This window comes from Equus asinus, chromosome 2, assembly GCF_041296235.1.
Source record: "Equus asinus isolate D_3611 breed Donkey chromosome 2, EquAss-T2T_v2, whole genome shotgun sequence".
Lineage (NCBI taxonomy): Eukaryota > Metazoa > Chordata > Mammalia > Perissodactyla > Equidae > Equus > Equus asinus.
In genome coordinates, this window is record NC_091791.1 from 96,929,853 (window position 1) to 96,943,888 (window position 14,036).

Below are 14,036 nucleotides of genomic sequence, written 5' to 3' on the forward strand. Positions count from 1 at the left end.
AACGTTTGTATGAGAAAGTACACAAACACGCACACACGGGGATGTGTGAGCGTGTGGGTGTTTCAGGAAGACAGTCTTTCAACACGAGCCCTTGGAGATTTCCATGACTGACCTCTTTCAGACCTGCAGCGGCCTGAGTAAAGAAATTAAGTAACTTAAGTTTCACAGCTTTCCCCGCGCAGCCTGCCAGGAACCGGCAGCGGGGCGAAGGGCAGGAGCCCGGGGAGGGAGGAGGGCCTAGGAAATCCGCGATCTGAAGAAGATGCGCCAGGAGGCCTGGGCTGCCCGGACCTGCTGGCCCTGGCCCTGGTCTGTCGGCTGTCTCGGGTGGGGGCCCCTGTGTGTGTTCCACTCTCAGGGAGAAATTAAACAGAGCGTCTTCAGCTAAAATTCCCTGGCAGACTGCTGGGTTTTTAGATTAATTGTGCCAACCCAGGTGGCCTGGTCACAAGACTCAGTAGGTCAAAACCAAGACCTTCGGAGGAAGAGCTGGGGACGCTGGGTCCAGCGCAAGCTTCCTCAGGAGGCCTGGGCGGGTTTTGAGCCAGGTTGGGCGAGCGGGCATTGGCCAGACTTGACCTGTGGGGCAACCTAGGCTTGTACTTTTCCAGTGTGGACGCAGACAGAACTGGGACGTGGCCAGCCCGCTCGGAGGAGGCTGCTCAACCCCTGTGGTGGTGGCGATGGCCCAGACTCCAGGCCCTGGGGGACTCGTGAATCACCGCCCCGAGTCTGCTTTGCCGGGAGCCTGCCCTGCCGCCTCACTCACCGGGACGTCCTCAAAGGCAATGCCGGTCACGTTGTTGTGGGGGCAGCTCTGCCAGGCGTTGTTCAGGCGGAAGGCCAGGGCGCTGGTGTGCCGGCCCTCCAGGGCCGCGAACTTGCGGAACGTGCAGTTCTGGATGTTGACGGGACCGTCGTAGAACTGGATTCCTCGGATTGGAAAATTCCTGGGGGGTCCAGGAGGTCAGAGGTCAGGCTAACTGCCATGTCGTGCCACCATACTGTTGCCCCCTCCACGGTGGATGGTGACGAGACCCCGTGGGTAAACCATTCCTGATCCCCCCCAACAACTCCCTCCACTGAAGAACGTTATTGATTCATTAATGAATTCACTGAGAAGGCGTTGATGGCCACAGTCGATGACAAGAAACAATTGCTGAGTGAACTGTTGGATGGATGGATGGATGGATGGATGGATGGATGGATGGATGGGTGAATAAATGAATATCTGTCTAGTTGCTGGCTTGGTGGTTACGGTATATTCAAACATTTTCCCCAGTTCTTCCATCCTGTGAAGAGTCACTGGGTAAATACGTCAGTGCTGCTGCAGAGGGCCAATCCCAGGTCCCCTGGGAGAGCAGAGTCATTAGTCATTATTGCCTAGTCTTGGTTGCTGTAACAGTTTAATCAGAGGAGACCCAGAGGAGCTTCCTCTCTGTGAGTGAGCCCTCTGATTGGGAGGATGCGGGGTTTGGGAACAGAGGGCAGAGGAAGGACACAGAATGGAAGGTGATAACAGTGTGGTGGAGCAACTGCGATGTAACTTGTCAAACATCCCTAGCAGAGAGGGCAGGTCCCCCAGGGAGTGCGTGACTATGGGCTCCCAGAGACCCCAGGAGGTCCTGTACCAGGAGGCAGGGAAGGATGTGGGAGGAGGCGGCAGATGGGGACGGAGGGCGCAGGGACTGAGGTAGATGGTGACTGCTCCTCGGACCCCGCAGGGGCAGGGTGCTCAGGGGCGCATCCTCATCTGCCTCGGCCTCCTGAGCAGGTGTGGAAGCGAGGGCCTGGAGGGGTGGTTGGGCTTGCTGGGGCCCCTCTTGGGCCTGGCCCTGGATCTGGCTTCTCATCCTGCACGCCCAAGTTGTATGCTTCTACTGGTATCTCTCCCTCTGGGCCAGGCCCTCTCCTTCCACAGCAACATAAAGAAGAAAGGGCAGAAAGAGGGGGGAGAAAAGCAGAAAAGGGGTCTGTCCCTGGGGAAAGACCACATTCCCGCCATCCCCAGTCTTCCGCCTGGGGTCCCCTCCATTCAGACTCGGATCCCCGGGGGAGCCCCTAGTCCCGCAGTCTCGGCCATGTGCCTCCAGCGGACACCAAGGACTTGTTGCGTTTCCATATTGTTGTATTTGTAATTGATTAACGTCCTCACCTCGAATCCTGATTCTCATGCAGCGGCTCTGTGCGTTTTCCATTTAAGGTATTTTAGGCACAGCCCGTTCTCACTAGCTCTATATTTAAACTGTGTGCTGACTGTTCCTTCAGACCCCAGCCCGGGCCCATACGGGATGAATCACCCATGATCCGGACGGCTCGGTCCCAGGTTCCCGCTCACAAGTGCAGCTCGAGGAACCCGCCTGAGTCTGACAGAGCTGTCAGGCCTCCATAAACAAACCCACCTCTGGAAGCCGTCGGAACATTCCGGCCCGGGAGGCTGATAACCCTCAGCAGAGCAACCCCAAATAAGCAGACCCAGAGCTGCTCATAAAAACAATCTGAAGGGACTGCCGCCGTGCTTAGTTTACATAGAAGCGAGGGCTTCTCCCCAGCTCGCTCTGCCTGCAAAGTCTTCTCGCAGATACACACCTGCTCAGGCTGGGAGTTCCAGGCTGTGTCCTGCCTTAGAGGTAGGAATTAGATCTTCCCAGAGAAAGAGGAGAAAGCTCGGGGGCAGGAAGGGCTGACCTGAACCCTCGGAGAACAGGGCCTGCCATGCTGCTGGCCGGCTCAGACCTTGCTCTCTGGCCTGAATTCACAGCTGAGTAGAAACACCAGCAGAAGGAGGAGAGACTCCCTCCCCACTGACCCAGGCTGCGGCCCCTTGACAAGCTGACCGGATCCGTCTGCTGTGTCACTCTCCAAGTCACCCCCTCCCTCTCCAGCCACCTGGTCAGCCTCCAGCCTCTGTTCGAACCCCTCCAGCAAGGGAGAGCCCCTCGCTCTGCAGGGCAGCCCTATGTCCTGTTGTCAAACAAACCTGACCGTTAGAAAATGCTTCCTGCGCCAAACCAATTCTAACCTTCGCGTCCACGCAGAGCGAGTTTTGCCTTACATGCGCGTGGCAGCCCTGACAGTGTGTGACAGCACCTCCCATGCTGTTCCCCCAAGTAGGATCCCATCTTCTGGTTGAAGTTCCCAACCTGCACGTGATGTGGCTTTGGGTTCCGTCCCCCTCCTGGTTAGTCTCCTTCGAGGGTGCTTTGGCCTGACTATCACTCAGCCATCATCGGAAGTGGATGAAACGCTCCAAGTGGGTGTGCCGTCAGAGGAGAAGGGATCCCACTGTCGCCGATCCTGGGCACTAAATTCCCGTTAACGCGGCCCCAAACCATAGCATTTTGATAGCTATGTCCCCTGACTCATATGCAACACAGGTTTTCGATTTCTCTCTCCCGCTGGATTTCCCCCACTGCTGGTTAACCCCAGTTGTTTTAGTGACTGCTCTGACCAGCAGAGGACAGGAATTCATAGTCAACAGGTGGAAGTCACATCCTAGCATCTCTCCTTTCATTGCTGATGCTTAGGTTGAGCCACTCAGAACAAGGAAGCTGCCATGGTTGCAAACCTACTGGCCTATGGGAAGGGTCCTTCCACTGTGGTCCAAGCCGCCTGGGCCCCAGATCCTGTTGTCCATCATCTCTGTCCCCACGTTGCCACTCTCACCAACAAACAGGCTGTTCTTTATCTCCTGCTTGGAGCCGTCGTCGTACGGGAAGGTTCCACCACTGCAGAGAGAAGATGTCTGAGAAGAGATGTCCAGAGACAGCCTCCTACAGAGGGCCAAGCACACAGACAGTTGCTCTTACCTGGCCAGGGTCAGGCCGATGCCATTGTCAGCAAACCTGCAAACAAGAGCAGACAGTCAGAGCATGCTCTCGCTCCACGTGCAGTGATGCTGTGGAGGGAAGGACCCTACCCTGCCCTGCCCGGGAGTCACACGTGGGTCCTGTGTGGGACAGGAGTCTACGTGAGCAGAGGGTTTGCTCAGGGAGCTGTGGTCTCTCCCATTCTGTATAGTAAGGGGACGTCCCAGGTCCCCTCCCACTCCACGTCTGATGCCTCTCAGCGCCTGATGCCACAGTGCATCAGCAGCATGCAGACCGGGCTCTGGGAGGCTGAACGTGGCCCACTCTCAGGGCCAGTGCTGGGTAGGCTGGGGTATGTGGCTGCAGTCCCATTTCCCCTTAGCCATCTACTGCTGATTCAGCCACAGCAAGCAGGACACACAGTTAGCTGAGTTCCGAGTTTCCCAGAAGCCAAGCGGACGCTGCCTGAGAAGGGCAGGACGTCATTTTTCAATTGTGCTGTGGCCGTCTCATCAGCTCCCTTTCGCCGCGGTGCCCTTTGAGGGTCAGGAGGAGCATGCTTCTGCAAGGAATCTGGCTGTGAGTGACGAGGGAGCACATACAAGCTGAGCAGAGCCTCGGGTCTGCCCAACCACAGACCCTGGAACCAAATATGGCGGCTGCCTTGCTCCCTGTGTCCCAGGGGTGGATGTAACCGGTTCCCTTCCACCTGTCCAGCACACCTGCCAGGCCCATCTCCTCAAAGTGCCATCTTACCAACACTCCTGCTTCCTAAACTCCAGTGGCTTCATATCATCCATAACCCTTGGCCCACATCCTTGCCCTGGGCTCTAGGCTGTGATGAGTCCACTTTCCCTGGGCTGGTCCTGGTGACCTAATGGTCTCCCATTCCTGCCTGCTTCCGCTCACTCTGCTCCCCTCCTCCAGGACACCTGTCCTTCTCCCTTGGCCTGAAGGCCCCCCCCCCACCCCAGTTCACATCAGTCACTGCAGGCCGTCTCCCAGGGCAGGGTGCTCTCCAGCTCTCCCCGTCCCTTCATGGCTTCTCCTTCCCGTCGCTGTCCCCCAGTGCTCTGCCCGAGGTCCGCTCAGGCTCCACTGCGTCCCTGGGGACGTCACAGAGACTCAGAGCTCCCATTGCCACCAGTCCACTGCTGACACTAAAGTCAACTGCTCTTCCTGTCTGCTCTTCCAAGATTTGGGCTATTTCCACTGAATATCTCAAAAGCATCTCAAGGTCAACGTGTGTAAAACACCATTATCTTCCCCTCTGAGCCTGTTCACCATCCCGAAGCCTGAGTCTCAGCTACGCCCCCATCATCTGTGATCCTCTCTCAAGGACCGTGGCAGTGGCACCTCAGTGATCTTTCCCACCTCCGGGAGGGCCCCCTCCCACCCCTGCCTGCATCCGGTGGTTGCTGGAGTGACCTTTCTGGGATAGACACAACAGCCAAATTTTCAGAGCCCTTGAAGGGACCCCATCTTCCGTCAGCCCCTGACTGCGCCAACCCTGCACCCTCGTGGGCCTGCAGCCCCGGCAGCAGCCAGATTCTGGGAAACTTGGAAGGAGTCTGGCAGAGGGTTGAAGATCCACTCCCGTTGGCAGGGGCCTCAAGTCTGTCTTGCCCCCCAAGTCTGGCACCCACTGTCTTGCGGGTACCTGAACTCCCAGCAAACCAGACCGAATATTCACTGGACTCAGAACACTGCAGAGAATTCAGCGTTGGTGCCACCTGTTTTCTCCTTCACTCACCTCTTGCAGATTCTCTCTCTCAAGTGTCCTTGGGTCTCTACTCTGGGGACGAGCAGCTCACATTACTCACTAACGTCTTGTATTGCAGGAACGTTCCTCCTTCCACTGAGCTGAAATGTGCCCGGTGCCCATAACTGCTGCCCTCCAGAGCCAACCAGCACAGGCCTGCCTCAGTGTCCCCTAGATGCCCTTCAGAAACCCAGAATTGGCTCTCCTGTCCCCTTTCTCCTCTTCTCAAAAGTCATGACTTCTCTGACCCACGGGAGACGAAGGCCCTCCCATTTCTCTGCGGGCGACACTTCCCTTGCATCCATGTCCAGCTCTCCCTGGGGCTGCCTGGGGCTCCGTCAGTGTCTGTCCCTCCCTGGCTTCTGCTTTTCTGAGCAGCCTTTCCCTCTCTCTGCCTCTCTCTCTGTGCGCGTGTGTGAATTCTGTGTCTGTTTCCTCCTCACACACTTTCACATCCTCTTGCTCCCTTTCACCTTTATTTCTCCTTTAATCAGACACAATAAAATGGAGAAATACACTTATTTCCTACACAGAGCTTCTGATCTCCCATTTCTAACATGAAGGTAGACAAGGAGAACATTTCATGACACTTGTTTAAAGCAAATCCAGGCTCAGCTGCCTGTCCCTTCTGGTCCTTGTCCGTGCGGGCCGGTGGCTCTCCGTGGGGACCTTATATCAGGACTCAGGTTCCTTGTCTTCTTCGTTTGGGCCTTGGAGACCAATGAGCTGAAACTTCAAGTCTCGGTCCAACCACTTACTTTTGGGAAATTCACTAAACTGAGTCTCAGTTTACCATCTCTAAAATGGACATGATAATTTATGTCTTCGAGAAACATGCTAAGAAATAAGTGTAACCAAGGATTCAGCACGTAGTCGGTGCCTAGGACATGCTGGTTTCCTTCTTCACCCTTCTGTTCACTGACTGGCTGTGTGGTCTGAGAGAGCCAAGCCCAGTGGCTATTTGGGGGCAGGTCATGACCCATAGCTCCTGGCCTCGTAGCTGAAGCCATATGCTGTTTTTAGATGTTTTTTGGGGTCACTGCCTGCTGTCGTTCTATGCCCCTGCCTGGTTGGGGTACCAGAAGCCAAAGGTTGGCGTGCTTTGTGTCCCCTATCTGCCTTGCTCTCCTCCCCCCGCCGCTGGAGGATGAGCATCGTCCGCACTTTTTGTCAAGGCCACACGGCTCTCTACTCACCGGCAGCTGTCCAGCCACACGTCCCCGCCGCGCAGCCAGGCCCCGTGGTCCTGGTTCTTGTAGGCAGTGAAGTGCTTGATGATGGCGGGCTCCCGAGGCTTCAGCGGGTCGGCATCCTGGTGAGGGCTGTATCTGGAACACACCACGGGGAGAGCTCCTGAACTGACTCCCCCCTGGGCTGTGAGCTTGTCTGCTCACGGTGCCCGGGAAGACTCTGACTACACAGGAGCCAACTCGCACCCCTGGGTCTGGATGAACATTCTGAGCTGGACACAGAAGCAGGAGGTCTTTTCCTGAGGTCCAGCCCTGTGCAGGCTGTGGACACGTCACCGCCCTTGTTCGTGAGCACCACTGAGCAGTCCTCCCCAGGCGGTGTCAAAGCACAGAGGAAAGTTCAGACAGCCAGTCCCAAACCCAGCGTGCAACACAGCCCACTGATGGGGTAACCGTGCCATGGGCCCTCTCTGGGCTTCTGTCTCTTAGCTACAAAATGGAGCACTGAGTCTGGACTCTTGCTGATGTCCAGTCCAGCAAAAGTCTTCTGTGGACACTGTCATGTCACTGTGTTACCCACTTGGACGGAGAGCAAGCACCTTCGCCCCTTTAAACGGTCCTGGTTTTCCTGACAGCCTTGAGGATTGGACAGCACCTTTTAAAAGCGGCCCCTGGCCTTCGGCTGAGCTCCAGGTTTATTTGTAGGTACGACCTGCATGTTCCTTCCTATTAAATTGATGGTGAAATTCTTCCCTCTTCACCTTTGATCCCGGCTGACCTGCCGTGGCCTGGCCGTGCCTGCTGACTTTCTGGCTACTGGCTTTTGCCAAAGGATCCAGAACCCTCTCGGAATTTCTGTTTCCCTCCGGCTGCTGGGGCCTAGACCCTAATTCAGATTTTGCCCCGCTCATGTTTTCACCACAGTACCCCAGCATCTAGTTCAACACGCAGGACATAGAAAGTACTCGACAGAGACCTGACGAATGAATGAATGAATGAATGAATGAAGGGAACGGGGCCGAGCTGAGAGGTCGCCCTGGAGTGTGCGTGTCCGAGGGTGATTACCTGGCAGAGATGATGGAGAGGAAGGGCCGCTTGTCCTTCGCAGAGGCCTCTGTGGTTTTCACCCCGTTGTCTATGATCATGCCAGCCTGGGGACGGAGGACATTCAGGGACACATTGGCCTCTGCTACATGTCAGGCACCTCCTCACCCAGCCTCGCTGCACACTCTTGAACGCCCCAGTTACACCCACTTTGCTCTCAGGATGTGTTAATGGAAGCAGGGGGTCTGCAGGGAGGGAGGTGAAGAGCTTGCATTGTTCTGCATTGTTCAGCTCAAATTTGGAATAAGTGTCCTCTCCGAGGTGCAGATGAGGAAACTGCAGTGTAGGGGCCTAAGGATCTTGTCCAAGGCCACACAGCTAAGTCCACGCCCAGAACCCACACTGCTTTGGGCAGTTACGAGCCCGGGCCCCAAGTCAAGGACGACAGGTACGCATGCGTGGGAAATGTGTCTGCAGTGATTTAAATAAAACGCTTGACTTAAGTCTCATCTTTCCCTGGGACAGGGATCTGTGGTCGTCCCAGGGTCTGGTCTTGGTTCCTGCCTGACTCCAAGACAACCTCACTGTCTCATCTTGCTCCAAAGGCTCCCCCTTTGTCAGCCCCGGGCAAGACGGGGCGAGGCAGCTGAGCGACGCTGCCGGGAGGCCACGGTCGGTCTTCCCTCATCCCTGACCCCCTCGGCCTCCTGGGGAGGCTCAAACTTGGGTTTCTCCTCTTTAGACAATCGGACGGCACTGACCATTGCCTTCCACAGCTGACTCATAATGAAGCGTGGTGACACGGGTCAGAAGACGCGGGGCTGGACTCCCAGCTCTTCTCTGGGCTCTGGCTTTGGGGCAGTCCCTTCCCCTCTCAAGCCCAGTCGCAGCCTCTGTAAGTCGGGCTCACAACACCGATTTCCCAGGATGGCTGTGAGGACTGTGTAAGCTAGCCCAGGCGCAGGGTCCTGGAGCAGGACCCTCACACGGTGGGTGTGGACTTGGGGCTCCTGGGTGTGGACATCAAGCGCGGGCTTCCTCCTATGCTTACAATGAGACCAGTGAGCTCGGGGCTCCTCCCGGCTGCTTCCTGCCCTGCCACCCTCCCCCAGGCCGTCCCCCGACCTGTGCCCTGTGCCGTCAGTCCTCAGTCCTCGCCTGGTTCTGTGTTGGAGACCCCCTCCCTCACATATTCTTCCCCTTCTCACCCTCCCGGAACACCGTGCACCTCGGGGCCCACCCCTGCTCACGGGAGGGCGTCTGGAGGGCGGGGTCTCCAAGAGCAGCAGCACTCTCTCCGCTGCCCTCGCTGCCCCACAGCGACGCGGCCTCTGCACCTGTCCTGCGTGACCACAGCTCTCCGAGGCCCACGGCCCTCAGAAGCGCCCACGCGAGGCTCGCCCTCCTTCTCTCTCCTCTGCCTGTCTCCCTCCTCGCCTCCCCGTCTCTGTGAGACTCTTCTTTCTCGCCTTCTGGGACACAGCTCTGCCTGGGGCTGGTCCCCCTCTCCGCCCAGACTGCCCAGCGCTCCTCACAGCCTGCTCCCCACCGCCCCCCCGAGGTATAAGCACAGGTCCATTCTGAGATCATTTCTCTTCCTAATGGTCTTCTTCCTGGTCAGGCCCTTTTTTTTGATCCTGAATGTGTTCATTCCCGCTGGAGGCCTCAGTTTCCTCATCTGTACCATCAGGGACTGGACCAGAAGGCCAGGCTCAACATTCAGGGCTGCGTCAATGCACTGTCCTGGCATCAGGGAGACCACCTCGCCCCCAGAGCCGTGTCTCTGGTCCCAGCCTCGTTCCCGAGCTCCACTCCCTCCTCCCGGGACTCTGATCTTGACACTGCCCTGGCTGGGGGTCCTCGACACACCCGAGACCCAGTCCCTTTCCCGGGCACCTGGCTTGGTGCTGGACCACAGGACTATTGACGGGTGACGAGGATGGCCAGGGCATCGCTGCTTCCCGCCTGCCTCCTCAGCTCTGCCTGGACGCAGCAACCCATCTCCCAGGAACCAAACACAAGGGGACAGAGGGGAGGATGCGAACACTGGTCCACCCGCCTTCGGACCGCATCCTGTCTTTCTCCAGCTTAGGGCTCAGGCCTCACTTTTCACAGCCCACAGTGCACCATCCCCTCCAGTGAACTGCAAACCAACTTGCCCAGCTCAGGAGGAGGAGGAGCTCCTGCCACGGGCCCAGGCGAGGCCGTCTCGCTCCTCTTTTTATTCTGGCCAGACGCGAAGTCAGCACCAAGGCAGGACCAGCCAGAGGAGAGTCCTGCCTCCACGGCCAGTGGCCTGGGTGGCCTCGGAAGGTGGCTTCACTTTCTTCAAGACCGACGCCAGGAATGTATCATCCCCACCGTGGCCAAGCAGCCACTGGCTCTGACCATCGCGATGCCGGGCTGGAAGGCGACCGCGGGGCACGCAGTCTGCACAGGCTTACCCGGTAGTTGGAATGCGCCCGGTTGTTGTGGAATCTTCCCAGTGGAATGTGCTCTGAGTAGCCGGGCGAGTACATCCCCTCCGAGGGGCCCGTCGGGACGTGGTGAAAGATGAACCAAAACCCGGTTTCCTATTGGGGGGGCACGGGGGAGCCACAGCATCAGCACCAGCCAGGCCTCACCAGGAAGACAGGATGGCCCGGGTAGGGGTCTAGTACCACCCCCACCCATCCCCGAAGACTGCCCCCTGTGGCCCAGTTCTTGAAGGAAAAGAGGGAAAAGTTGGAGGCAAACATATTTTGTGGGTCCACCCTGACTGTTAAGGCCTTCACAGGGCCCTCCCTTCTCTGCTGCCGCCACTGTGGGGCCACCGCCTCCTCCTGATGCACAGAAGGACTTCCCCTCTCATTCCACAGACACGGATGCCTAGGCCCAGAGCCAGCACCTGGGCTGCTCAGGTCCCCTGGGGGGCAGTGGGGAGGGGTGGGCACGAGCAGGGCCGTGTGGACAGACTGCCACGTCTGCATGCCGTGCGTGCCCCAGGGCACATGACCTGTCCCCGCCTTACTGTCCTCCCGTCAGGTGGCAGGTGGCAGTACTTTACCTGCCTCATAGGGCAGATTCATGAATTGAATTATTTTAGCCTAGAACACTGATGTGCCAGACACCGTTCTAAGCTACAGTAATTTCAATCTGATAGTGAGTTGCGACATATACTTAGTACTCAGTGCTTAGTACTCATTAGCCGTGATCACCAGGGTGATGAAGAGACAGAGCCATCACTTAAAATCGGTCCATCTGACTCCCAGTCGGGCATTTTTCTTCTTCATTCCCAGCCTGACTACGCAGATATCGAGACTCGGGGCTCACAGCACACATATTTCAGGATCAGCCGAGCCGTCTCCTACCCCCAGCCCTATCCCTACTTTCTGCCAAAGCATGGGCGTTTCTGCTCACCTCGGACCCTGCAGCAGCACAGTTTATGAGGTTGTTGTTGGGGTTGGCCATCCAGAAGGTGGACACAGCGCTGTGGGAGGGGCAGAGATTGACAGCGTCACACAGGAGGCCGCCAGCTCCCGTCCCGCTGCACCCATGGGCCCACGTCAGGCACGCTAACATCGTTTCGAAGAGCCGATTATCAGTGATTTGAGAAACCCTTGATTTGTTGATCTGAAACCCGGTTCTCTCGTTAAAGTGTGATGCCTTTAAGCACTTAAAACTGTCAGAACTTGAAGGGGCCTGGCTCATTAAGGTGGAAGCGTTTGTGGGTGAAGCCCGAGATTGGCTCTGAAATCAATGTAAGTGGAAGCAGCCAGGAAAGCGGCCGTTTCTAAGGGAGAGGCTGACCGCGGGGGAAGCACCTCTCTGACTCTGTCTGTCTCTGATGTCTAGAACGGATCAGTGCGGCTGGGGTCTACCTGTCCCTGCTGTGGGAGCCGCCGTGGCAGCCGCGCCCTCTTCCGGAGGAGCACGGTGGCGAAGGAAGAGCCTGAGGATGAGAACAGTAGTTCTCTCTGGACAAGAACATGCACACGAGGCAAACTGAGCAGGGAGACATAGAAAACATGCTCCTGCCTCTCCTGAGAAGCTGGGAGCCGGCGGGGGTCACGACTGTGAGGCCTGAGCCACCCAGAAGCCTGGGAGCGCAGCGTCCGAGGCTCAGCGGTCACTGGGCACGCGCTGCCTGGGCCGCCCTGGCATAGGCCTGGAGTGGCGCACGGCGCAGAGAGGGGCGCTTACTTGCAGTCCTGCCTGGGCTTGGGGATGTACCCCGGGTAGGAGTCTTCTGTGATCGTCTTGCACATCTTGCTGTCGCGGTCTGAGGGGAGGAGGGTTCCAGCCTTGACAAGGAGGCCAAGGCAGTGGTCAAAGGTGTTGCGTTCCTCCGGCCCATCTTCCGTGAAGAAGCAGTGGCCCAAAGAGTTATATCCCACAACGTCCTTGACCTGCAGGGGTCAAGACAGGCGACATTTCACCCAGCGCCCAATTATCCATGTGCTCATTCACTCAACAAACATTACACAGCATCGGCCGTACACCAGACCCCACCAGGAGCACCGGGGGTGGAGCTGGACCTGACATGGGTGTTGGGCCTGGGGAGGGTGGGGCAGGGGACAGAGCACTGGCTTTAAAGTCCCTTCCAGCTGGAGGTGCTGGGGCTGAGGTTCTGTGGGGTGAGAAAGGGGACAAAATGTTAGAAGTGGGTCCCAGAGGACGCCATAGACTAGGTCACATGAGCCCCTCTGGTGAGGACGCAGCGAGGACACAGCTGACAAGGACTCTGTGGAGCGATTGCACAGAGAGGGTTCCACTAGGAAGGGTGGTGGGGAGGGCTTCCCCTGGGAGGCAGCCTCTGAGCTGGGCCGGGCGGGCATCTTCCAGTAGGAATGGTGTTGGTGTCCTCACTGTGCCCTCACCCACGCGTCCAAGTCAGCCTGGTAGCCCATCCTGCCCATCAAGTCACATTTGCGACCCCTGGGCCCAGAACCAGGAGGGGCTGCAAACTCCAGCTCTTCAACATCCTTCTTGGAATCACAGTCAGTGGGGGAGGCAGGACCATTCAAGACATCGAGAGACTTAGGCACCATCTTAGCCGTGCATCCAACCAGCACAGGGACCTTAGACCAGTCTCTACTCACTTTTCCTCCCACAAGTGAAGGCTCGAACTCCACAAGCTCTGAGGCCCCTTCTGTAGAATGCTATGAACTCATCAATCTCAGAACTAACTGGGGGCCTCGGAGGGCCTCCAGCCTGAGCCCTACTCCTGTCCAACGCCACACTCTGTTCACAATCGTCCCCAACCACCCGGCATCCTGTTTCCTCTTGAACACCCCAGAGATGAGATGCCACCCCACTCCAGAGAGGCTCTCTGTTCTCTCGGACAAGCTGCTCTCCCCTAACCTTTGGTGAGAGGCATGGGCGTGATCGTGAACTCTGTTCAGTCAACACCAAGGCCATCCAATGGGCGAGCTCCCGTTTCTCCATGAAAGTCTGTTATAAATAGCCTGGAAAGGCGAGCAGGGGCGGACAAGGCTCAAGGTGGCCGGGACACCTGAGAGCAAGTTCAATGCCTTCACTTCAGAGGAGGACACTGACGCCCAGAGAAGGGACGCCCACCGACCTTGTGGTGGAGCCGTGTTCAGACCCAGGCCCCCCGCCTCCTGCCCCCTGTACCCACTTGCCCGCTGTCTGGATCCCACATTGGGCAGCCCTCCCTGAATGTGAGTAATGAATTAGGTACATTCTTACGCTAACAGACCCTTGAGGCTACGGGGAGGAACGCCTCATTGAAAGAAAGAAAACTCATACTGTTTACTGGGTGTCAAATGTTTTACACACGTTATCTCATTTAATCTTTATCACAACTACTGTCACCTTTCTACAGATGACACTGCTGCCCAGAGGCATCTCCCTCGCATGGACAGAAGTGAGACTTGATTCTCCATCTGTCTGACTCCACAACTTGTGTCCCAGTTGATTCCCCACAGCACCAGAGAGAGAAGAAGAAAAAAACCCCGCTCAGCTTGTGTTGCATTTCTTTCTCCTCGTTAGCAGCGGGGTGAGGCGGCATATAGAGTCGAGAGAGAAGCACAATGAGATAGAAGAAAGCCCTGAGCTGGGAGGAGAGGACACGGGTTCAAGTCTTGGCTCAGCGACGAGCTTGCAATGACGTGTGACAGGGTGACCTCTAAAGCTCTTTTTAGCTCCAGCATTTTACAATCGTTCTCCCCCAGAACAGCTCCCGGAATTAAATATTTAAACTATGACATCACTTGAGATAGATCGATC

General features: G+C 57.1%; 1 protein-coding gene across 10 annotated transcripts in view; it reads right to left on the bottom strand.

The window, feature by feature from the left end:
• CEMIP (cell migration inducing hyaluronidase 1) overlaps positions 1–14,036 on the bottom strand; it is a 144,303-nt gene that overhangs the window by 17,652 nt on the left and 112,615 nt on the right. For all 10 annotated transcript variants that reach the window (XM_070494204.1, XM_070494200.1, XM_044760400.2 and 7 more), the window contains 8 exons: positions 11,988–12,193; positions 11,205–11,274; positions 10,250–10,378; positions 7,827–7,912; positions 6,768–6,899; positions 3,810–3,845; positions 3,573–3,728; positions 770–950 (listed from right to left, as the gene is read on the bottom strand). In XM_070494204.1, the coding sequence (XP_070350305.1) occupies positions 770–950; positions 3,573–3,728; positions 3,810–3,845; positions 6,768–6,899; positions 7,827–7,912; positions 10,250–10,378; positions 11,205–11,274; positions 11,988–12,193 (996 nt within the window). The remainder of the gene's footprint in view (positions 1–769; positions 951–3,572; positions 3,729–3,809; positions 3,846–6,767; positions 6,900–7,826; positions 7,913–10,249; positions 10,379–11,204; positions 11,275–11,987; positions 12,194–14,036) is intronic.